Below are 25,838 nucleotides of genomic sequence, written 5' to 3'. Positions count from 1 at the left end.
TATTTTGAGAGAGAGAGTAGAGAACAAGTGGAGGAGGGGCAGAGAGAGTGGGAGACAGAATCCCAAGCAGGCTCTGCATGGTCAGCACAGAGCCCCACATGGAGCTTGAACTCATGAACTGTGAGTCCATGACCTGAGCTGAAATCAAGAGTTGGATGCCCAACCCACTGAGCCAGCCAGGTGCCATCTGTGTGTCTGTTTTTGTGCCAATACCATACTGTTTTGATTACTGTAGCTTTGTAGTGTTGTTTTATTTTTTATTTTTTAATTTTATTTTTATAAATTTTTAACGTTTATTTATTATTGAGAGACAGAGACAGAGCACGAGAGGGGCAGAGAGAGGGGGAGACACAGAAGCCGAAGCAGGCTCCAGGATCCAGCTGTCAGCACAGAGCCCGATGTGGGGCTCGAACCCACAAACCATGAGCTCATGACCTGAGCTGAAGTCCAAGGCTTAACCGACTGAGCCACCCAGGCGCCCCTGTAGTATTGTTTTAAATCTAGGATTGTGATACTTCCAACTTTGTTCTTCTTTCTTAAGATTGCTTTAGTTATTTGGGGTCTTTTGTGGTTCCATACAAATTGTAGGATTATTTGTTGTAGTTCTGTGAAAGAGAGTATTGGTATTTTTATTGGGATTGCATTGAATCTGTAGATTGCTTTGGATGGTATGAACATGTTAACAATATTAATTCTTCCCATCCACGAGCATGGACTCTCTTTCCATTTATTTGTGTCATCTCCAATTTTGTTCATCAAGGTCTCATAGTTTTTAGAATACAGGCCTCTCACTTCCTTGGTTAAATTTGTTCCTAGGTATTTTATTGTTGTTTTTTTTTTTAATGTTTACTTATTTTTGAGAGAGAGAGACAGAGAGAGACAGAGAGAGAGAGCATGAGCGGGGAAGGGGCAGAGAGAGAGAGAGACAGAGACACAGAATCTGAAACAGCCTCCAGACTCTGAGCTGTCAGCACAGAGCCCAGTGTGGGACTCGAGCTCGGGACCAGCAAGATCATGACCTGAGCCGAAGTCGGACGCTGAACCGACTGAGCCACCCAGGCGCCCCAGTATTTTATTCTTTTTGGTGAAATACAAATGGGATTGTTTTCTTAATTTCTGTTTCTGCCACTTCATTTTCAGCGTATAGAAATACAACAGATTTCTGTATATTAATTTTGTATCCTGCAACTTTATTGAGTTCATTTTCAGTTCTCCTTTCCAATGGAGATACCATGTATGCTTTCCATGTTACATAGTATCATGTCATCTGCAAATAGGGAACATTTTACTTCTTCTTTACCAATTTGGATGGCTTTTACTTCTTTTTCTGGTCTGATTGCTGCGGCTAAGACTTGCGGTGCTATGCTGAATAAAAGTGCTAAGAATGGACATCCTAGTCTCGTCCCTGACCTGAGAGAAAAAGCTTTCAGCTTTTCACCATTGAATATGATATTAGTTGTGGGTTTGTTACATACGGCCTTTCTCCTGTTGAGATAGGTTCCCTCTACTCACAAGCATGAGGTCATGACCTGAACTAAAGTCACAGGCTTAGCCGACTGAGCCACCCAGGCGCCCTGAGATGTCTTCCTTCTAGACTCGCTTTACCCACCCAGGTGCCTCTCCTTATTGATTTTCTATCTGGATGATCTATCCACTGATGTAAGGGGATGGGTGTTAGAGTGCCTTATTATTGTATTACTGTCACTTTCTCCCTTATGTCTGTCACTATTTCTTTACGTATTTAGACACTCTCCTGTTGGGTGCATATATATTTATAATTGTTATATCCTTGGGGCGCCTGGGTGGCCAGGTCGGTTAAGCGGCTGACTTCAGCTCAGGTCATGATCCCGTGGTTCATGGGTTCGAGCCCCGGGTCGGGCTCTGTTCTGGCAGCTTGGAACCTGGAGCTTGCTTCGGATTCTGTGTCTCCTTCTCTCTCTGCCCCTCCCCCACTCACGCTCTGTCTTTCTCTGTCTCTCAAAAATTAATATACATTAAAAAAAATTTTTAATAAAAAAACCCCACAATTGTTATATCCTCTTGTTGGATTGATCCCTTTATCATTATGTAGTGCTGTTCTTTGTCTCTTATTACACTCTCCCTTTTAAACCCTATTTTGTTTGATACAAGTATTGCCTACCCCAGCTTTTTTTTTTGGCTTCCATTTACATTGAGCATATTTTTCCATTCATTCACTTTTTGTTTGTGTGTGTCTTTAAGTCTGTTGTGAGTCTCTTGTAGGAAACATATAGATGGGTCTTGTTTTTGTTTGGTTGGTTGTCTGGGTTTTTTTTTTTAAATATATTCAGTCACCCTAGTCTTTTGATTGGTGCATGTGGACCAATTGCTTTTTTTTTTTTAATGTTTATATTCATTTTGAGAGAGAGAGAGGAGAGAGAGAGGAGGACAGAAGATCCAAAGCGGGCTTTGCTGACAGCAAAGAGCTCAATGTGGGACTCGAACCCATGAACCATGAGATCATGACCTGAGTGGAAGTCAGACGCTTAACTGACTGAGCCACCCAGGCAACCCTAGACCATTTACTTTTTTTTTTAATTTTTTTTAAGCGTTTATTTATTTTTGAGAGACAGAGAGACACAGAGCATGAGCAGGGGAGGGGCAAAGAGAGAGACACATACACAGAATCTGAAGCAGGCTCCAGGCTCTGAACTGTCAGCACAGAGCCCGATGCAGGGCTCGAACCCATGAGCCGTGAGATCATGACCTGAGCCAAAATCAAGAGTCGGACGCTTCACCGACTGAGCCACCCAGGCGCCCCTCCCTGAATTAATTTTTTAGATGTAATTAATTGCATTACTTTTGTCTTTTACCATTCATATATAAGTGATGGTTACCTTTACCAGTGAAATTATTTTTTCATAATTTTTTTACTTCCAGTTATGTCCCCTTTTTTTTTCCACTTAAAGGAGTCCCTTTAACATGTCTTGGAAAGCTGGTTTTGTGGCGATGAACTCCTTTAACTTTTGTCTGTCTTAGAAACTCTATCTCTCCTTTAATTCTGAATGGCAGCCTTGCTGGGTAGAGTATTCTTGGTTGTAGGTTTTCTTCCTTTCAGCACTGTGAATGTGTTGCGCCACATCCTGGCCTGCAAACTTTCTGCCAAAGGATCAGCTGTTAGCCTTATAAGCTTTCTCCCTTGTACATAACACACACACACACACACACACACACACACACACACATACTAGTAAAAGAAAAGTATCAACTCTTACTTATTCTTGTATCCCCCATGCCCAATACAGAAATATGAGCATTCATTTTGCATGATGCTTTTGGTCGATCTATTTCACATTTGACATGAACTAGATCTCAACCTCAGGACAAAGACCTGACAGTCGACACAGGAACTAAATGACCTACAGCCAACTGAGCTCAGCTCAGTATGATAAATGATGTTCATATGAGGGGCCCTGGGTGATTCCGACCAGATAAAAGTAGTTAGTAGTTCAGTTGAAGAAGGCGGAGAAGTTTATGGTGCGTCCTGAATATGTAACAGTCTAGGGGCACTTGGCTGGCTCATTTGGTAGAGTATACAACTCCTAATCTTGGGGTCTTGAGTTCAAGACTTACGTTGGGCATAGTGCGTACTCAAAAACAACCAAACACGGGGCACCTGGGTAGCTCAGTTGGCTGAGTGTCCAACTCTTGACTTCAGCTCAGGTCATGATCCCAGGGTCATGGGATCCAGCCCTGCATTGGGCTCCATGCTCAGTGTGGACCCTGCTTAAGATTCTCTCTCTCTCCCTCTCCCCCCTCCCCCATGCTGTCTCTCTAAAATTAAAAAAATAAAATAAAAAAACAAAAACAAAACAAAACAAAACAAAACTTCTGTTTTGAATATGTAACAGTCTAAAAGCTTTAGTTCATATGGGAGTACTCTTCAGTAATCCAGAAAATGTACATTTATAGAACACAGTCAGTAGATGAGGTGCTCCAGGATTTGGAGCCTTTTAAAGGTACGATGATCTTTTTGATGTGTCGCTTAGGTAGGCTACAGTCCCCATTCACTCAAACACTAATCTAGGTATTGCAGTCAGGGTATTTTGCAGATGTAATGAAATCCATAGTTCAGTTTAAGTAAGGGAGGTTATCCTGGATAACCTGGGTGGGACTGATTTAATCAGTTGAGGAGCCTTAAGAGCAGGGTTGAAGCTCCCTCAAGAAAAGAAATTCTGCCTGTGGACAGCCCAAGCTCATGAGGTGCACTGTGCCCTTCTGAAGGCCTGCCCTGTGGATTCCCAATTTGCCTAGTCAGACCTCACCATCATGGAAGTCAGTTCCTTGTGATAAATCTCTTAATAGATATTGCCTACTGGTCCTGCTTCTCTGGTTGAACACTGATACAAAAAGCAACTATGATGGGGCACCAGGGTGGCTCAGCCTGTTAAGCGTCTGACTCTTGGTTTTGGTCATGATCTCACAGTTCGTGGGATTGAGCCCTGCATCGGGCTCTGAGCTGACAGTGCGGAGCCTGCTTGGGATTCTCTCTCTCTCTCTCTCTCTCTCTCTCCCTCTCTCTGCTCCTCTGCTGTCCCTGTGCTCTTCTCTGCCTCAAAAGAAATAAATACACTTAAAAAAAAAACCCAACTATGTTACTTCAAGGTGATAGGTTTGTGATCAGATTAAAGTTTATTCGGATGGGAAATACCTAATGCCCAGATCTTGGTTTCTAATACCATTTCCCAGTAAAAGAAACCAAGGTTCCTTGCTTCTTTGGAAAAATAGTTGATTCTAGGGTTGGGAAGGTACTGGATTATAACACAAAGTATAAAAGAAATATCCATAAGTCCATTTTGATAGAAATAAATTATTAAATAAATAAACAAATAAATAGAAAAGAAGAGACACATGTCCCACGCAGAATAATTCCAAATAATTTATGGGGACATTCCTCCCTTAAAGTGTGGAAAATACAATTCTCTGCTCCTTAAGAGAGTGCTGCACATTGTGACTTCCTTCCAAAGAGTACGGTTGGGAAGAAGAGAAAGTAACTTTATGGTGAAGCCTGAGCCACACTACTTTAACCAGGTGATCAAGGTCAATATCAAGGGGGATAAATCAGGTTAATGGTATGTACCCTTGACATGATCTGAGAAGAATGGCACTTTATCTCTGTGACCTTCCTCCTCCAAACCCATAACCTCATTCTAATCATGACAAAAACATCAAACAATCCAATAAAGGGGCATCCTACAAAAATTTGACCAGTACTCAAAATTGTCAAGGTCATCAAAAAGGAAAATCCAAGACACCCATCACAGCCAACAAGAGCCTAAGGGGATATAACAACTATATGCAAAGTGGATGGGATCCTGGAACAGAAAACAGATATTAAGTAAAAACTAAGAAAATCCAAATAAATCATGAGTTTTATCTGTATTATCTTCTCAACTTTTTGGTATATCTATAATTGTTCTTTACAAAATCTATTAAGAAACTAGATCAGGGGCACCTGGCTGGCTCAGTCGGTGGAGCACGTGACTCTTGATCTCGGGGTTGTAAGTTCGAGCCCAGTGTTGGATGTAGAGATTACTTAAAAAATAAACTCTTAAAAACAAAGGAAACTAGATCAGGAAAAAACCAGATGAACAAATACTTGTGATTTGTACTGCGTACAAGTTTCAGTACTAGGCTACAAAAGCAGGAGTCACTTTAATTTAAAAGCAAATCTTGGGGCGCCTGGGTGGCTCAGTCAGTTAAGCGTCCGACTTCAGCTCAGGTCACGATCTCACAGTCCATGAGTTCGAGCCCCGCGTCGGGCTCTGGGCCATTGGCTCAGAGCCTGGAGCCTGCTTCCGATTCTGTGTCTCCCTCTCTCTCTGCCCCTCCCCCATTCATGCGCTGTCTCTCTCTGTCTCAAAAATAAATAAACGTTAAAAAAAAAGAAAATTAAAAAAAAAAAAAAAAAAAAAAAAAAAAGCAAATCTTGGGGTGCCTGGGTGGCTCGGTCAGTTAAGCGTCCGACTTCGGCTCAGGTCATGATCTCACGGTCAGTGAGTTCGAGCCCCGTGTCAGGCTCTGTGCTGACAGCTCAGAGCCTGGAGCCTGTTTCAGATTCTGTGTCTCCCTCTCTCTCTGCCCCTCCCCTGTTCATGCGCTGTCTCTCTCTGTCTCAAAAATAAACATTTAAAAAAATTTTTTAAATAAAAAAAAAAATAAAAGCAAATCTTGGGGCACCTGGGTAGCTCAGTCAGTTGAGCATCCGACTTCAGCTCAGGTCATGATCTCTCTGTCTGTGAGTTCAAGCCCCGCGTTGGGCTCTGTGCTGACAGCCCAGTGCCCACTTTGGATTCTGTGTCTCCCTCTCTCTCTGACCTTTCCCCCGCTCATGCTCTGTTCTTCTGTCGTAACCAAATCTATGACCTGACTTGTGCGGGCATCCATTGTTTTTCCTCCTGTGCTCCTGTTCTAACGATGACACCTCCCATTTAGGCGGCACGACCTAAGAGCCAAGCACCGTGGTAAGCCTATTACACACACTATGGCCTGTGATTATCAGGCCAAACTTAGCAGGTTCTCATCATTTCCCCACTTTAAAGTTGAGGAAACTGACAGGAAAGTAAGTGACTTGCCCAAGGTCTCACAGCTAGAAGGCGACAGGACCCAGATTCCAGAGCCTGAACTCTTTTCTTTTTTTTACCTAATCTTGCCCTGCAACGTGGGTCTCAAACTCACAACCCCGAGATCAAGAGTCACGTGCTCTACCGACTGAGCCAGCCGGCGCCCCTGAACTCTTTTTTTATTTTTTTTTTAAATTCCAGTAGAGTTAACATACGGTGCTATATTAGTTTCAGGTGTACAATACAGTGATTCAACAGTTCTATATGTTACTGAGTGTTCATCAGGATAAGTGTACTTTTTTAATATAAATGATTTTCTTTCTTTTTTTAAACTGTTTATTTTTTGAGAGAACGGGGGGGGGGGGGGTGGGTGGAGTGGGTGGGGAGGGGCAGAGAGGCAGGGAGATCGAGGATCTGAAGCAGGCTGTGCGCTGACGTGAGATCATGACCTGAGCCAAAGTTGGACGCTTAACCTTCTGAGCCACCCAGGTGCCCCTAACTTTTTTTTTTTTTAAAGATAAGTGCGTTCTTAGTCCCCTTCACCTAGTTCACCCATCCCCCTACCCAAGCATCTGAACTCTTAATTCCTAGGCTTTCCTCCTCTGTAAGACAAACCCCTAGTCCTGGGCTAACCCGTCCCTCCCCAGCCCCCAGGAGCTTCGATCCATTGGCTATTCCTATTGACCCCCTCTGTCTTCCTACCTTTCCTTCTCTTCTGCGCTCTTCAACGTCATTTTGCAAACAAGCTGTCACTCCTAGGTCAAAACAAAACCCCTCCCCTAACCCACAGCCTCCTCCAGTTCTCTTTTGACTTGCATATCCACAAGATATCTCTATTGGATATCTTCACCTGGAAGTCTCACAGCCATCCCAAACCAAATACAGTAAAACCTTGTTTGGTGAGGGTTCCCCAAGATGAGCAAACACTTCTAATCAAATTTAATTTGACAAACGAGTGGTGTCTTGCAATGCGAGTAGTACGTGACGATGATCGCAACTGAGCCCATGGTTCTTGAAATTTGCTCCGAGATACAAGCGCTTTGGATGACAGTCACGTTTCCGGACCGAATCATGCTCGCAAACCAAGGTTTCCCCGGATATACCAAACTGAACCCTTGATCCCTCCGCTTCTCCTCCAAAAAACAACTGTTCTCGTGGTCTTTCCCTCTCAGTAAATGACACCACCATCCACCCTGTTGCTCCGACCAGGAACTTGGGCATGACCCTTGCCCTCTTCTCCCTGCTCTACACGCGGTCACAAGTCTCGCTTCTACTAAGTCTCTCTCGTCTGTGCATTTCACGCCATCTCCACTGCCCTGCCTCTGCCTTCGTGCCGTCACCATCATTGCTCACCCAGACCACAAACCACAGCCTCCTACCAGGCTGCTCCCAGCCTACCCTGCCCTACTTCCAACCAGTCTGACCTCGGCAGTCCACACAGCAACCCCGGTGAGAGTCCTTCGACCCAGAGCGGAGACCCTCCGTCCAAGTTCGAACCCTTCAATGTTTGCCTGGGCCTCAGGGTAGAATCCAAACTCTCTCTCAAGGCTTAGAGGCTCCCGGTGATCTGACTCCAGCTTCCGCCTTCAGCCCCGTTCCCCCATCACCCCTTCCATCAGCACCCTCTCCTGCCACTACCCACCGAACACGTCCCCTTTCTGCACTTACTTCCACACAGAGTGACTTTCCGTTCCATCAAGTCTCCCAGCTTTCCCCCGACCGGGCCTTTTTGCAGGCCTCTGCCCAGGACGGGAACGTGCCCCACTCGGTGCCCCGGCCCTGAGTCCTCCGCAGCCCGCGGGGCTCAGCTGGCTCTTCCTCGGCCCCTCCCCCATCAGGGCAGGACTTACTGCCTTCCTGGCCACATTAGAGGCTGCGACTGTCTACATTCACCTGCCGCACCGTAGGCCGTGAGCCTCTGAAGACTGGAGTCTGTGCATGTGGCTCATCCCCGCAGCCCAGCACCCAGCCCTGCGGGTCTGCCTCATCGCCTGCGGTGCGCGTTTGTGGGAGGAACAAGTGGAAGGTGGAGGCAGGTGACCTTGAACCTAGATCCACAGCCCTACTGATTAAACCAATAATCTTTTTTTTTTTTTTTTTTTTTTTTGTAGCTCATTGCCCTTCCGTTCCCATGCCCCGTGGAAACATTTTTGTTTTCTTTTTTTTCTTTTTTTTTTTTTAATTTTTTTTTTTCAACGTTTTTTATTTATTTTTGGGACAGAGAGAGACAGAGCATGAACGGGGGAGGGGCAGAGAGAGAGGGAGACACAGAATCGGAAGCAGGCTCCAGGCTCCGAGCCATCAGCCCAGAGCCTGACGCGGGGCTCGAACTCACAGACCGCGAGATCGTGACCTGGCTGAAGTCGGACGCTTAACCGACTGCGCCACCCAGGCGCCCCAACATTTTTGTTTTCTAACGAATACCCTATCAGATGTACATGTCGAGAGTTACAAATGTGTCACTAGAAGTTCATGACTTTTGAACCAGTTTCCTCATTTTAAGTGGAAGGAAACCTAAGTCCCCAAAGCTGAAGTGATTGTTCGCAGCAGGCCCATTGTAGCGATAAAACTGGGACCAGGGGCGCCTGGGTGGCGCAGTCGGTTAAGCGTCCGACTTCAGCCAGGTCACGATCTCGCGGTCCGTGAGTTCGAGCCCCGCGTCAGGCTCTGGGCTGATGGCTCGGAGCCTGGAGCCTGTTTCCGATTCTGTGTCTCCCTCTCTCTCTGCCCCTCCCCCGTTCATGCTCTGTCTCTCTCTGTCCCAAAAATAAATAAAAAAACATTGAAAAAAAAAATTAAAAAAAAAAAAAAAAAAAAAAAAAACTGGGACCAGACCTCAGATTTCTTCTTCTTCTTTTTGTAACAGTTTATTTATTTAGGAGTCTCTACACCCAATGTGGAGTTCAGACTCATGACTCTAGGAGTCACGTGCTTTTCTGACTGAGCCAGCCGGCTGCTCCTAGATCTCGGATTTCTTCTAGTACTCTTATCACCTCTCTTACACCATGCGGTGATGGATTAAAGACCCTGAGTTCTTTGATATTCTTCCTGATGGTGAGCTCTGTATCCCCTTCCCTTGAATCCACGTGGGTTCTGCAACTGCTCAGACCAGTAAAGTAGAGCAAAAGAGATATTCTGGGCAGAGCCCAAACTGAAAACGTAGGGTCCCTTCTAAACATTGATTAAGAATTTCAAGATGGCGGGGTGGCCACGTGACTCAGTTCATAGAGCGTGTGACTCTTGATCTCAGAGTCATGGGTTCGAGTCCCATGTTGGGTGTAGAGAATGCTGAAAAAATGAAATAAACTTTAAAAAATAGAATATTTTGGGGGCACCTGGGTGGTCAGTCGGTCAAGCCTCTGACTCTGGCTCAGGTCATGATCTCCCGGTTCGAGAGTTCGGGCCCCGTGTCGGGCTCTGTGCTGACAGCCCGGAGCCGGGAACCTGCTTCGGATTCTCTGTCTCCCTCTCTCTCTGCCCCTCCCCTGCTCGCATTCTGTCTCTCTCTATCTCTCTCTCAAAAACAAAAACAAATCAAAAATTTTAAAAAAATTTTTTTGAAAGAATTTCAAGATGGCAGAGAAGCAGGGCCTTGAACTTAGCAGCGCCCCGTGTGACTGCACAGTCTGTGTGGTCTGTGTGCCCATGAACATGCCAGTTTCAGGGCTCAGGTCGGAAGAAACCGGCAGCGGCTTCCAGTTCCTATTTCTTGGAACGTTCAGTCAAGCCAGATGCCATGCAAGCAGTCAGCTGCCCTGAGATCACCATGCTGCGAGAAGCCCAGGCTACACGGAGAGGCCCTGGAGGATGAGATGCCACGTGCAGAGGAACAGACCGAGGAGCGCCAAGGTGCTCAGCATGTGAGCGTCGGGGTTCACAACAATCACCCCAAGATGTGCCACTTACACATGCGGATTCGTTCAAGCTGAAAGCAATCAAGGCCCAAAAGACTCAGGAAGAGGGGCGCCTGGGTGGCTCAGTCGGTTGGGCATTGGACTTCAGCTTAGGTCATGGTCTCACAGCTCATGGGTTCGAGCCCTGCATCAGGCTCTGTGCTGAGCTCAGAGCCTGGAGCCTGCTTTGGATTCTGTCTCAGTCTCTCTCTGCCTCTCCCCACTCACGCTCTGTCTCTCCCTCTCTCAAATATAAATAAAAATTTTTTAATAAGGTAAATGTGAGTTCAGAATACTTCCCTTGGCCCCTAGGAATACTTCTCTGTCATTGCACTTATAACACTGTATGATAATTAATTGTCTGTGTGTCTGTTTCCTTGACTAGATCAATGCTTTTCAAACTGTGGACGCAACCTATTAATGGGTTATGAAATATATGTATTTTTTATTTAAAATTTTTTTAATGTTTTATTTATTTTTGACAGAGAGAGACAGAGCATGAGCAGGGGAGGGGCAGAGAGAGAGGGAGACACAGAATCCAAAGCAGGCTCCAGGCTCTGAGCTGTGAGCACAGAGCCCGGTGTGGGGCTCGAACTCACAGACTGCGAGATCATGACCTGAGCCGAAGTCGGACGCTCAACCGACTGAGCCACCCAGGTGCCCTGAAATATACATATATTTTTAATTTTTGTTAATGTTTATTTGTTTTTGACAGAGAGAGAGAGACAGAGCATGAGTGGGGGGGGGGGGCAGAGAGAGAGGGAGACACAGAATCTGAAACAGGCTCCAGGCTCTGAGCTGTCAGCACAGACGCGGGGCTCGAACTCATAAACTGTGAGATCATGACCTGAGCCGTCGGACACATAACCGACTGAGCCACCCCGGCGCCCCTGAAATATATTTTTAATGAGATAGAATAACATAAAAATATGAGTATGTGTTGCACACAACCAGTATTATATCTAGAAACTTGCAGGTGTGTGTGTGTGTGTGTGTGTGTGTGGCTATTGGACTACACTGTGAGAGCCCTCAGTGCAGTGTCCGTGCTTAGCCTATTCACCACCATATCCCCAGCAGCCGGCCCATTGTTTGACACATGTAGATGTTGTATAAATATTTGTTAAATGAATGAATGTTATTCTTGACATTTCCTATTCAGAGATGAACCTCCTCATCTTCTTGGGACCCTTTACTGGTTCCTAACAATCCTGGGCTCCAGACTTCTACTCCCTCCATAAAGCAGGGAGTCTTATAGCAGTTTATTTATTACCTATTCGTTTTCAAATTTTAGTTTTCAGTTTGCACCTAAATATCTACACCAGTGTGAGCTTTCTGTTAACTGCCTGCTGATACAGAAGCTGTTCATCCCCTCCCCAATCCAGTCAAAAACTAAAGAAGGAAGCAGAGGAGGGAGGGAAGGAGGGAGGGAAGGAAGGAAGGAAGGAAGGAAGGAAGGAAGGAAGGAAGGAAGGAAGGAAGCTGAGGGAAGGGAAGGGAAGGGAAGGAAAAGAAAGAAGAAAAACTATGTTACAGGTTTACTCTAGGAACTCTTAAAGATGAATTGCTACCATTTACTAAGTCTGAACAATAGACCAGATATTTTTTTAATTTAAGTTTATTTATTTATTTTGAGAGAGACAGAGAGAACAAGAAGGGGAGGGGCAGAGAGAGAGCGAGAGAGAGAATCCCAAGCAGGCTCCGCGCTGTCAGCGTGGAGCCCGATGTGGGCTTGAACTCACGAACCGTGAGATCAAGACCTGAGCTGAAACCAAGAGTTGGACGCTTAGCCAACTGAGCCACCCAGGCATCCCCTGACCAGATATTTTTGATATACCATCTCATTTAATTGTCACAGCAAGTCTGTAGCACAGTATTATTATTTTTTTCAATATATGAAGTTTATTGTCAAATTGGTTTCCATACAACACCCAGGGCTCATCCCAAAAGGTGCCCTCCTCAATACCCATTCCCCACCCTCCCCTCCCTCCCACCCCCCATCAACCCTCAGTTCCTTCTCAGTTTTTAACAGTCTCTAATGCTTTGGCTCTCTCCCACTCTAACCTCTTTTTTTTTTTTTTTTTTTTTCCTTCCCCTCCCCCATGGGTTTCTGTTACGTTTCTCAGGATCCACATAAGAGTGAAAACATATGGTATCTGTCTTTCTCTGTATGGCTTATTTCACTTAGCATCACACTCTCCAGTTCCATCCATGTTGTAGCACAGTATTATTAACCCCCATTTCACACATACCCAGGGAGGTTAAGTAACTCCCCTAAAGTCACCCAGCTAGTTAGTGAATGGTAAACGATGTAAACCCAGACCTGGCCAGCTCCAAAGCTCCATGAGCTTTCCGTATTCTTCTGCTACCCCCACACGATTAACCAAAGCACCTATACAGAGGGTTGTACTAAGAATGGACAGGCTACAAATAGTACATTTTCTCTGTCAACCAATGGGGAGCCAATCTGTGTAGACACAACCTTAAGATAGGTGCTTATAGGGGCGCCTGGGTGGCTCAGTTGGTTAAGCATTCTACTTGGGCTCAGGTCACGATCTTACAGTTGGTTAAGAATCCAACTTCGGTTCAGGTCGTGATCTCACGGTTCGTGAGTTCAAGCCCTGCATCGGGCTCTCTGCTGTCAGTGCAGAACCTGCTTCGGGTTCTCTGTCCCCCTCTCTCTCTCTGCATCTCTCTCTCTCTTCCTCCCTCAAAAATAAATAAATGTAAAGATATTAAAAAAAAAGATAGGTGTTTATGATGTACACATCATCAGTGGAACTCAATAGCTTTTGGTGATTTGTAAACATACCAGGAGCTCACTTTCCTATCAGCATACTTCTGTAAGCACCACATTTTAAAATGCGTGCTTTAAAAAAATTTTTTTTCTAAAGTAATCTCTACACCCAACATGGGGCTCGAATTCACAACCCTGAGATCAGGAGTCGCCTGCTCTACTGACTGACCCAGCCAGGCACCCCTAAAATGCATGGTTAATTAATTTCACCCTTAGGTTTAGGTGTTTGGTTGGTTATTTCATTCTGTTTTTAAACTCGTTTTATTTTCAAATAGTTTTAGATTTACGGAAAAGTTGCAAGACTATCACAGAGAGTTCCTGTGTGCTCTGCACACAGTTCCCCTATGGTTACTGGATTTTTAAAATGTTTTCAAACACAACCACAATAATGAATTGATAGCAATCAAACAAGTTGCATCTATCATGTGCTGTTCAGAACCCATCAAAATACATGTCTTGGAGAACTCAGACGCATGCCAGGCTGTAGGCAGCTCCAAGGGCTTCCTCCAGAACAAGTAGCTCCAGATAAGAACACGGGGCTTGGAACGCCTGGGTGGCTCAGTCTGTTAAGCGGCTGACCTCGGTTCAGGTCATGATCTCACAGTTTGTGGGTTCGAGCCCCGCCTCGGGCTCTGTGCTGACAGCCTAGAGCCTCCCTCTCTTTCTGCTCCTCCCCCACTCTCTCTCTGTCTCTTAAAAATTAATAAACAGTAAAAAAAAAAAAAAAAAAAAAGAACATGGGACTCGTTCCTCAGTCTCTAAAGAGGAGTAACATTTTTTTCTAGCTTGAATGCCTAACTGGCCTTGTAGCCCAAACCACGAATTTGGTCTAAGGTCAAAAGGGTATGTCTTTTTCAAATCCCACAGCTCGTAAGTTTGTCTAGTTTATTTCAGGATTCTCTCTTGTTTACTTGACACGTCATCTTTCCCACATCTCCACGTTCGTGGAAGCTTCTGGAAACACCCGCAGAAAAGCAAACTTAAGACTCGACATAAAGAACTGTAGAGAGCACTGGATGAAGAGAAGCGAACAGAAGAGGACAAAGGCCCAGATACGTAAGAGGTTCCTTGAAGCAACAGCAGCCCTAGGGTGCAGGTCTCTCGTTCCCACCTTAGAGCTCCACTGGAGTCCGTGCGCTTCGGAGGCGTCAGCTCAGTCCACACTGTTCTTTCTGGGCACTAGTCCATCCACAGGGCAGTCATGCTTGCACAGGACCCTGCCCTCCAGCGATAGGCGACTGATTCTTTTTTTTTTTTAAATTTTTTTTTTTTTAACATTTATTTATTTTTTTTTGAGACAGAGAGAGACAGAGCATGAACGGGGGAGGGGCAGAGAGAGAAGGAGTCACAGAATCGGAAGCAGGCTCCAGGCTCCGAGCCATCAGCCCAGAGCCCGACGCGGGGCTCGAACTCACGGACCGCGAGATCATGACCTGAGCCGAAGTCGGACGCTTAACCGACTGAGCCACCCAGGCGCCCCGTTAGGCGACTGATTCTTGACTGGGCCAGTCAGGCTCACCATCTCATGATCTTGCTGTGGGGATTCAGAGATTCCCACCCATTTCTCTCTGGGACCAAGTGGACGCCAGGTTCGGCTTTGCTCGAAGGGAAGCAGAGGAAACAGGTCTGCCCAGAAGGACGAGAGTACAGTGACGTTCAGAAAGAAGCTGAGAGGGGCACCTGGGTGGCTCAGTGGGTTAAGCGTCTGGCTCTTGGTTTCGGCTCAGGTCATGATCTCACGGTTCGTGGGTTCAAGCTCCACGTCGGGCTCCACTTTGTCAGTTCGGAGCCTGCTTGGGATTCGCTCTCTCTCTGGCTCTCCTCCGCTTGTACTCTTTCAAAATAAACAAATAAACTTAAAAAAAGGAAGGAAGGAAGGAAGGAAGGAAGGAAGGCAGGCAGGCAGGAAGAAGCTGAAAGAAAGGCCCCAGAGGGAGAACAGCCTGCCTGGCTTCTTAATGGCTTTTAAGACCCTGGTTCTGGTTCTTGAAGCCTGGGTGTCTCCTGCCGTTGGATTCCATGAGACATCGTTGAAGGATTATATTAAAGTCCCCACTTGAAAGAAAAAAAAGCAGCATATATGGCAGCATATGAGTGGTTCCCTTCTAAACCCTGAAAAAGTTTTCTTTTCCTGTTCTTTAAAAAAATTTGCTTTCTGGGGCACCTGGGTGGCTCAGTCAGTTAAGTGTCTGACTCTGGCTCAGGTCACGATCTCACGGTTCGTGGGTTCCAGCCCCGCATCAGGCTCTGTGCTGACAGCTCAGAGCCTGGAGCCTGCTTCAAGTTCTGTGTCTCCCTCTCTCTGCCCCTCCCTGCCCCTCCTCACACTCTGCTTTCTCTCTCTCTCAAAAATAGACATTAAAAAAATTTAAAAAACCATTTTTGTTATGTTTATACATCCCGAGAAATAGAAAATGAAAACTAAATCACTTGTAGTGAGATGCATACACATGTCCAACGAAAGGTATGTACAAAGACGTTCATAGCAGTTCGCTAAAGGCCCCAAACCTGAAACTATCCAAATGCCTATCAAGAGTAAAATGGGGAAATAAACCGTGGTCTATTCACACACTGGAACGCTTGTGAAAATTCATCAAAAGGAAAGCTCATTTGAAACGGAGACAGGAGGCCAGAAGGGGGAGCGCCCATGCCCTACCATCCATGGTCAATTGCAGACCCCAACAGGAAAAGACCCCAGTTAGAAGCCTATACTTTACTACCCTAGGAGGAGGAAGGATTTTCTCCTTGCCTCATAACAGCCCGGTGACGGCCACAACTCAGCCAATGAAAAGCCACCATATTTCGAACTCCCAGTTTACTCCCATGGACTTTTTATTTGTAACAGCACCTTCCAACTAAAGCCTTCACCTCCTTTGTTTGCTTTTGTGCCTCGGTTCACGTGTCCCGAGGTGCAGTTCTCCGCTCTTCCTGAAAAAATCCATTTTTGCTGGTTAAATAACTGACAGTTTTATTTTATTTTATTTTTAAGTTTATTTATTTTGAGAGAGAGAGAGCGTGCACATAAGCAGGGGAGGGGCATAGAGAGAGGGAGATAGAGAGAATCCCAAGCAGGCTCTGCATTGTCAGCACAGAGCCCAGGGCAGGGCCTGAACCCATGAACCATGAGATCATGACCTGAGCCAAAACCAAGAGTCGGATGCTTAACCGACCGAGCCACCCAGATGCCCAAGTGACAGTTTTATTTATTTATTTATTTATTTATTTATTTATTTATTGTTTATTTATTTTTGAGAGAGAGAGACAGAGAGACAGAGAGAGCGTGAGGGAGGGGCAGAAAGAGAGGGAAACGCAGAATGTGAAGCAGGCTCCAGGGTCTGAACTGTCAGCACAGAGCCTGATGCAGGGCTCAAAATCGTGAACCACGAGATCATGACCTGAGCCAAAGTCAGACGCTTAACCAACTGAGACACCCAGACGCCCCACTGACAGTTTTATTTATTTATTTTTTTAGTGTTTATTTATTTAAAAAGATTTTTTTAATGTTTGTTTACTTTGGAGAGAGAGACAGAGCATGAAATGGGGAGGGGCAGAGAGAGATGGAGACACAGAATCCAAAGCAGGCTCCAGGTTCTGAGCCGTCAGCACAGAGCAAGACACGGGGCCCAAACTCACAAACCACGACGTGACCTGAGCTGAAGTCGGACGCTTGACCGACAGAGCCACCCGGGCGCCCCTGACAGTTTTAAGGTCAATACGTTACATAGCAATGAAAATGAATCCTCTACAGCTGCACATAACAACAAAATCTCCTATGATGGTGAGTGAACAAAAGAAATTAGACACAGTAAGTGCAAAGTTAATTATTCCATTCCTATAAAATGCAAAAATAGGCAAGACTAATCTATGCTGTTAGACGTTAGGACAGTGGTTACATTTGGGGGCAGTAGTGACTGGAAGGGGGCCCGAGGAGGGGCTTCTGGGATGTCGATCATCTTGTTTCCTGACAGCTGTCAGCACAGAGCCCGATGCGGGGCTCGAACCCATGAATCGCGGGATCGTGACCTGAGCCAAAGTCGGACGCTTAACCGACTGAGCCCCCCAGGCGCCCCGTATAGTCTTGACTGCAGTAGTCCTGCAGGTTATGCTTGCCTCTGGTGCCCCAAACACCCACCAGTGTTTTTGCCTGGGCGGTGGTTTGATGTTGACTTCTCTGGAACAGAACAGGATGGGGGAAGTGTGAATGCTTAATATTTCACTCTGTTCCGTCGGGTCCTCGTGGCCATTCCTAAGGGCGGCTCCCTGGCATGGTAAGCACTCAAATTGTCAGTTGCTATTAGCAGAAGAGTTGTATAACCTTTTAAAATCTGTACGATGGGGGAACACCTGGTAGAACCGACCCTTTATAGACATTATCGATCCTTACAAACCCCAAGGTAGGTAGGACTTGGGGCGGGGGGGGGGCGGGGAGTCTCCTAAAGTCCTAAAGATCGAGTTTCCACAGTTGGGTCAGGATGGAGCTGGGACTCAACCGACGCCTGACTGCAAGGCCCAGGATTTTAACTCTCACACTGCCCTGCCTCCTCTCCGAGCCCTCGAGGTGGTTAAGGCACTCGCAATTAGAATCCCGGGATTGCAAGGGAACCAACATCTGTCTAGAGGCTGACACTGAGCGCGAACATTGACAGCTGTGCCTGACCTCTCCCTGGACGACCTGTCCCTCCCCACTATCTGTCCTTAGCTTTATCCAGCACATAGCTCATGTCTGCTGGGGAGGGATCCACACCCCTCGACTCCTGCTCACTCCCCATTCCTTGTTTTCCTGGTCAGGCACCAAACCAAGCGCTGTAGGTACATGATCCTCACAGCCCCCTGAGGGAGCGCCCACTGGCCCCACTTCACAGATGAAGACCCGGAGGCTTACAGCTGGCAAAGCTGGCAAACGAAGAGTGGGATTTGAATCCCAACTCAGCAGACTCCCCCGCCCCCCCCCCCCAGCCCCCAAGTGCCTGCTTCTCAGCAGGACGTCAAGAGGCGGCAGTGTCAGCTCAGGGTTGACCCCATGTCTTTCAACAGCTGACCTCTAATGCCACACTTCTGGGAGTTTGTAAACGTAGATCTTGAAGGTCTCAGAGCTCCCATAATTCCCCCTTCAGGAAGCACTGATCTAGTCCTTCACAGATGGGCAAACAAATACTGGCAACCGAAGGAGCTAGAGCTAGTGAGGGGCCAATGGAACCAGGACCTGTGCCCAACTCCCAGGCTCAAAAGTAACTCCTTAGGGAAAGAAAAAAGTTAACCCCTTATGTACAACCAATCATCCCTGGTGCCCATGTCATTCTACCTTTCATTTCTGACACCTGTTTAAGGTCCATTAGTGGCACCTTCGCGGTGTCCCAACCTACTCTGAACAGTGAGGCTGAGGTTTTTTGTGTGTGTGTGTTTTGTTTTTTTTTTTTAATATTCGAGTGTGTATGTGAGCAGGGGAGGAACAGAGAGGGAGAGAGAATCCCAAGCAGGCTCTGCGCTGTCAGCATGGAGCCCAACACAGGGCTCCATCCAGAGTCGGACACGACAGACGGAGCCACCCGGCCGGCCCGAGGCTGAGGTGTTTTTAATACTCCAAGTTGAAAATTCCCAGCACAGGACTGCCAATTATATCGAGCCCCACTGCTTTGGATCCGTGTAACATTTTTTAGGTTACCACTGCTACCAGGGTGCCTGGGTGGCTCATTTCGTTAAGTGTCTGACTCTCAATTTCGGCTCAGGTCACGATCTCGTGGTTTCCGGGGTTCGAGCCCTGCATCGGGCTGTGCACGCGGTGCCTTGCAGGGCCTGCTCTGGATTGTCTCCCGCTCTCTCTCTCTGCCCCTCTCCTGCTCACACGCTCTCTCTCTCAAAATAAATTTTAAAAACAAAACAAACCCCCTGTTGTCCCCACAGCAGCAGCTCCCAGGTTCCTAGGTTGGTTAATTGGTATTCTGTAGCCCACTCTTCTGATTTCCAATAAACAGTGGTCCTTCAGGATTATGACCATCTGAACCTCTTAGTGTGGTTCTGGGTTAGGGACCCCTGTGCCAGGCCATCCCTGGCCACTTGCTCTCTGCTATATCCAGCACAGGGTCCCTACAAACCCCATATGGGGTCGCCACCAAACCTGACTCCCCTTTCCCTCGCTGTAGTTTCACCTACATCCCACAGGTAATTAGGGACCCTTTGTTCCTTCCCACATTTTCCAGACCTTTGCTCTGGCTTCCATATTGGCCCCTAGGGTGTAGCCTAACCTACACCCACACCTGTCTATCAACTGACCCCAAGTATCTAGAACAGTTCCTGGCACATAAAGGCCCAGTAAATCTGAATTTTAGTGTGTCAAAACAGTCTTTTGATTTCGTTCAACAATTTAAAAATACAGAAATTTAGTTCACAGGCCAAACAAAACCAGGCAGACCAGTCTGATAACCCCTGGTTCAGATGATTCCTACTTGTATTGACGACTGGCATTAGAGAATAGTATATAAAGATGCTATTTAAGAATGTGCTTGGGCACCTGAGTGGCTCAGTCAGTTCAAGTTCCATTCTTGATCTGAGAGTCCCGAGTTTGGGCCCTGTGTTGGGCTCCGCGCCAGGCATGAAACCTACTTAAAAAAAAGAATGTGCTACCTCAAATATTCACTTCCCATAAGGCGTAAGAGCCATTAGCCACATGGAGTCTTTTAATTACAATTAAATAAAAATTTAAACATTAGTTCCTGGGGCGCCTGGGTAGCTCAGTTGGTGAAGCGTCCGACTTCAGGCCGGGTCACCGTCTTGCGATCTGTGGGTTCGAGCCCCGCGTCGGGCTCTGTGCCGACAGCTCGGAGCCTGGAGCCTGCTTCACATTCCGTGTCACCCTCCCTCTCTCAAAAACAATTTACACATTGAAAAAAAAAAAAAAAAATCAGCTCTTCACTCAAACTAGCCACACGTCTTCCAATACTCAGTAGTCAAAGGACATTTCTATCACTGCACAAAGTTCTACCGGACAGCGCTATGGGAGATCTGACAGGAGGAGGAAGTCAGTCCTTCACAAATCAGAGCACAGCAGCAGTTCAACCAAAAGGTCTCACATGTTTATTACTGAACCAACCTACAGGAGCAGAAGAAGCATCATAACAGAGAAAAGTCAATTTCCTGATAAAACAGATCTACTGGTCAGGCAGCAGGGAGGTGATGGAATAGAAACGTATGACTTTCAGGCGGCATAAACGTGTGCCATCTCGTGTTCGAACCCTTACAGACCCAGCTTCGTTCTTCTCCAATGCCGCCTCTTGGAGTTGTATCTGCACAGAAGGAAACTGCGGGTTACAAAGGCAGTCTGACTTCAACAGGCTCCCAGTTTGCCTTCCCTTAACACGTTTGGAGCTCTTTGGAGAGTAAAAAGTGACTTGCTGGATGTGTTTAAGAACTGGTCACATCAAATTTTTGCCTCTCCAAAGGATTCCAGGCCAAGAAAACACACTGGTTCTTGAGACTGGACTGGTGGGGAAGTTCTTTCCCCTGCCAAGAGTACGCACACCTACTTGTGATTCAACATCCCTGGGGAGACCCAGACATCTTTATTTTCGAACCTCCCGTCTTTCAAAACATCAAAACAGCATCTGCAGAATCTTTCCAATAGATTAACACCCCCAATCATTTCAGTATCAAAGCAAGTGACGTGCAGAGTGAAAGCTCCTCAGAATTGTCCGTGTCAATCTGTCCTGATTTTACCCTTAGAGAGGCAAAATCAAAAATGATCAACACTGTTTTTCTTTCAGCAGGATAATGTCAGTACTTCCACAAAACGAAGCACTGTAATTGCAACCTGCTTTAACACACTTTAAAAGTTGCAAGGCAGCTGAGGGAAGAGAAAAATCCTACAATTGTGCCAGTTTCTCTGGGCCAAGTGTATACTCTGAAATATACATTTCTTTCACTCCTCACAATAACCCGTAACAGCAGGCCCCACCACCAGGTGGGGATAGGACAGAGAAACCGATGTTCATGTCAATCCATTAAAAAAGGGCTTTACTATGGATGTCCAATGTTCTCAACGGAACTGCAGCAAGCTTATAGAAGGGCTGACCTGCCCAAGTAACCACTTCGCCAAGAGGCTCAATACTCTTTTCTCAGTGTTGTATGAGGGCAGTGCCTGGGTGGCTCAGTTGGTTAAGTGACTCTTGATTTTGGCTCAGGTCATGATCTCCCGGTTCCTGAGTTCAAGCCCCACATCGGGCTCCACACTGACAGTGTCGAACCTGCTTGGGATTCCCTCTCCCTCTCTCTCTGCACTGAGGGCATGGAGCCTGCTTTGCCTGTTAGCCTAGATGACCCCAGAGGCCTTCTGTTGAAATTCTAGCAATTCCACCTTTTTTCCAAAACCATCAATTCAACTACTTCTGCAGTAGAGGGCAATCTTCCAATCTTTTAGAAAAGATAAACACCTCAAAGATGGACTAGGCGAGCAACAAGACAGCCTTCCACTTTATGTTCTGGCTCAGACTAAAGACAACAGGAAATTAAATATTGGAGTGTCTGCCCTTAATCCCAGAGGTGGGCTGGGTTTCTGTCCAGAAACACAGAGGAAGCACATTAAAACAAAACAACAACCCCACAAAAGACGCAGGTGATTACAGGGCGGGGTGTGTGTGTGGGGGGGTCCTTACCTGATTTTATTACCAGTTTTCATCCGAATCCACTGGGGAATGGGACGATTCTGCTTTTGTTTCTTGGCCAGGAATCGCTTGATCCTGAAAGTCTTGTGAGAAGACTGGGAAGAAAAGGTAACCAATTAAAATTTTTTCAAAATATTTTATTTATTTTTGAGAGAGGCAGAGCATGAGCATGGCAGGGGGAGACAGAAAGAGAGACACAGAATCTGAAGCAGGCTCCAGGTTCTGAGCTGTCAGCACAGAGCCTGATGCGGGGCTCAAACTCATATGAACGGCGAGATCATGACCTGAGCCAAAGTCAAGTCAGACACTTAACCGACTGAGCCACCCAGGCGCCCCAAAAAGGTAATCAATTTAGACAGCAACATCAGAGCTTGCTCAAAAGATTCAAAGTCAGGAACTCCCTCAATCCACAAACATTTGAATGCTTTATCTATACCAAAAACAACCTTCTCAATGCTAAACCCATCCATCACGCCCTTTGTGCTGCTTCTTACAATTTCTAGAGGCAGATATATAATTCCCACTGTTCAAATAAAAATCACCAAGAGTCAGAAAAGTAAGTAACCTACCCCAAATCAGAGTATTAATGTGCAGACCTGGGATTCAAGCTCAGGTCATCTATGCTCCAAGGCTAGGGTGCCTTCCACTCTTCCCTGCTGTCACCCAGGACCCAGAGGACCACTGGGGATGGCTGAGGAACTTGGTTTTCACAAAAGAACACAAGCTTTTTTTAAAAAAATTTTTTTATTGTTTATTATTATTTTTGAGAGAGACAGAGAACAAGCAGGGAAGGGGCAGAGAGAGAGGGAGACACAGAATCGGAAGCAGGCTCCAGGCTCCCAGCTCTCAGCACAGAGCCCGACATGGGGCTCGAACTCACAGACCACGAGATCATGACCTGAGCTGTAGCTGGCCGCCCAACCCACTGAGTTATCCAGGGGCCCCAAGGACACAAGCTTTTGGTCACCCAGAACAATCTGTCACTTGCAAGCCAACTAGTCTCAGTGCACTATGTACAACAGGTACCTAATTTCAAGGGTCATGCCAAGAGTAATTAAGATATACACAAAGTCCTCGACCGTCAATAAATCTATTCTAACCCACTGACCATTTTGGTATTAATTCTAACTGTACTTAACACATAATTTTCAAGGATGACTTTCCCAATTTCTCATTGCGTTTTTGGCTTTAAGTACTTGGGTCATCTAAGTCCAACCCCAACCACCCCCCCCCCCCCCCCACAATGCAGAACAATCTGGAAATGGCAGGAGTGGTAGTCTCGAGTCTGGCCAACGTGGTCCAACACACCCTTGCATAATAACAGGGGCCATTATAAAGAAGGCAAGGACTACACTCCTCTCTCCCAGCTCACGGTAGCAGTTGTAAATTTTCTGTCAACTAAAACAACCAGTTACCGATCCTCTCTCTCCACACCTAGAAGCAGAAGGCAATTTTATGTTCTAAGAAACCTATCACAGGTTAAAATCCACGACCATAATTGTCCTCAGTTGGCATTTTAGGTTGAACGCCCTAATGGCATATAGATTCACACTAGAGCACCCCTTCTTCCAGGTGCTTCCACGGGGGAGATACTTAAATCCTCGAACAAAGAATTAAAAGTCCTGTAAGCGCCTAGTTTGGTATGCAGCCGGCAGCCAACTTAAAAAGTTTCCTCAAGCCAGCTGACCACATTCCCTTCTCGATGCCTGGCACGTCCCACGTGCCCCAAGGTCGGGCCACGGTTTCTGGAGTGGATCCCCCCGACTTCTCTCTCTGTCCCAGAATCACAGTTCGCTCCAGAAGGGCGAAGGGCAGGGGGAACCCCTGCTAGCCTGGGCAGCGGCCTGGAGCACAAAGCGCCGCCCCCCCCCCCCCCCCACCTTAGGTTCTCCGTCACTTGCTAGTTTCCCGCCAGGCCTGTAGCTGGAGCCGTGGCCAAACTCGGCCTTCTCTAGAAAAAGCCTTTAAAAGGCCCCAGCACCTCGATACAGCGTACGGTGCCTGCGAGATCGCGGAAGCCTCAAGTCTCCCGAAAGCACCCCGGGGCCGATGGTTACGGATAAACTTACCATGGCGAGAAACGACCAGCGGCGCACGCAAGGATGGCGAAGAAGGAAAAGAAGGAAGCGGGCGGAAGGACGTATTTAGAAGACGTTGCCGGAGGCGGAGCTTGGAAGCTGCTGCCATTGGCCGATGGCCGTCTCTGGCCGCCCTTTCTGCCTCAGCCCCGCACGCGTGCGCGTGCGCGCTCTCGTGGGAACTCGGCAAATCGCGCTCGTCCGTGCGAAATGGAATTCGTTTTACGCCACTTCCGTAAGTGGGGCCCTCGGGAGCAGGGCACCCTGCTTCGTGGGTGAGGCGCACAGGCCGTGGTAAAAGCCGAAGTGGTAGCCCTTCCGAGGGCAGAAAGAGCAGAGTGGGCGGGGCTAACTCCAAGGGCGGGTGGGGGATACGTCACGTCCGAGTGCAAGGGACTTCGGTCCTGGGTTTAGGAAGCGGAGCGCCGAGGGTTAACCTCCGCCGGGGTGGCCTGGCGGTGCGCATCTCGATCTTATCTCGACCTCTAGCATGGTTTCGAGCTGGCTGGGCCGTGCTGGACGGGAAGGGATGGTGATGTTGGAGAAAGCAAGGGAGGGTGGCGAGGGCTGCACTGGGTGGGTCCGGGAGGTCTAGGCAAGAGGTTGCTGCTAATCAAGGTCTAAGCTGAGAAATTTCGAGATAACCTTTTCCTTGGCTGCTAGGAATCCCAGACGGACTTTTAGCCCGCTTTGCAAAATGCATAGGAATTAATGACATGCGTTTTGGATGTTGATGATCCCCGATTCCATGTTTTTCTTCTCCACATTTAAAAACAAACTTTTGGGGGCGCCTGGGTGGCTCAGTCGGTTGAGCGTCCGACTTCAGCTCAGGTCATGATCTCACAGTCCTTGAGTTCGAGCCCCGCGTCAGGCTCCGTGCTGACAGCTCAGAGCCTGGAGCCTGCTTCGGATTCTGTGTCTCCCTCTCTCTCTGCCCCTCTCCTGCTCACGCTCTGTGTCTCTCTGTCTCAAAAATAAATTAAAAAAAAAAACATTAAAAAAAATAAAAACAAACTTTTGGGACGCCTGTGTGGCTCAGTCGGATGACTGTCACACTCTTAATTTAGCCTCAGGTCCTGATCCCGAGGTCGTGGGATTGAGCCCCACTTGAGCTGTGCGCTGAGCATGGAACCTGCTTAAGATTCCCTCTGCCCCCTCCCCGCTGCTTGTGCGCTGTGTCTCTCTAAAATGAAATAAAATAAAAACAAAATCCTCTGTGTATCTTTGCAGTCACTTCAGGCCATTTTGCACCGGTAGATTAAGGTAAGGGTTTTTAACCTGGGGTCCACAAATGGTCCATTTATAGAGTTCACAGGATACATGAACTTGGATGGGGAAAAAAAATCACAACTTGTTTTTATCAAACTGTCTGAAATTTAGCACTTTCTTTACAAAGGTAGGCAACATACTATAGTCGCGTCAACAGTACCTATGACTTTGTCACCAGTAGAAATCAAAGATGGTTTCATGTCACATTGCATTTGATGCAGATGTCTTGAAATACCATTTACACATTCGTCACTTGTTTGGAATTATAGGACAGTTGGCCTTCCAACAACGTGGACTTGAACTGCCTGGGTCCACTTATATGTGGATTTTTTTTGATGGATACAGTACTATAAATATTTTCTTTGGTGATTTTCTTAATAAACTTTTTTCTAGCATACTTTATCATAAGGATATAGTATATAATACATATAACATATGGAATATGTGTAAATCAACAGTTTGTGTTATCAGTAAGGCTTCTGGTCAGCAGTAGGCTATTAAGTTTTTGGGGAGTCAAAAGTTACACGTAGATTTTACACTGCATAGGGTCAGCACCCCTAACTCCTGCG

At 46.7% G+C, this 25,838-nt stretch overlaps 1 protein-coding gene and 1 non-coding gene across 2 annotated transcripts; both read right to left on the bottom strand.

The window, feature by feature from the left end:
- Positions 1-20,316: 20,316 nt before the first annotated feature.
- On the bottom strand, positions 20,317-24,123 carry RPL39 (ribosomal protein L39). Its single transcript, XM_019421863.2, has 3 exons — positions 23,992-24,123; positions 21,914-22,017; positions 20,317-20,548 (listed from the first exon to the last, which is right to left on the bottom strand). Exons 1-3 carry the CDS (start codon positions 23,992-23,994, stop codon positions 20,500-20,502), a joined length of 156 nt encoding a protein of 51 aa, XP_019277408.1. The 5' UTR covers positions 23,995-24,123; the 3' UTR covers positions 20,317-20,499.
- LOC128774003 (small nucleolar RNA SNORA69) lies at positions 20,948-21,079 on the bottom strand. Its single transcript, XR_008418483.1, has one exon. It is a non-coding gene; the product is annotated as a small nucleolar RNA SNORA69 (small nucleolar RNA).
- Positions 24,124-25,838: the final 1,715 nt, after the last annotated feature.

This window comes from Panthera pardus, unplaced genomic scaffold (genome assembly GCF_024362965.1).
Source record: "Panthera pardus isolate Hobbes unplaced genomic scaffold, ASM2436296v1 HiC_scaffold_27, whole genome shotgun sequence".
Taxonomy (NCBI): Eukaryota; Metazoa; Chordata; class Mammalia; order Carnivora; family Felidae; genus Panthera; species Panthera pardus.
This window is presented reverse-complemented; position numbering and strand designations above follow the sequence as displayed.

What these genes read in the sequence shown, in the direction of transcription:
- RPL39 (XM_019421863.2), bottom strand. An exon ending in AAAACTGGTAATAAAATCAG is followed by an intron (nt 20,549 to 21,913) that starts GTAAGGACCCCC and finishes CCTTCTGTGCAG; the next exon opens with ATACAACTCCAAGAGGCGGC.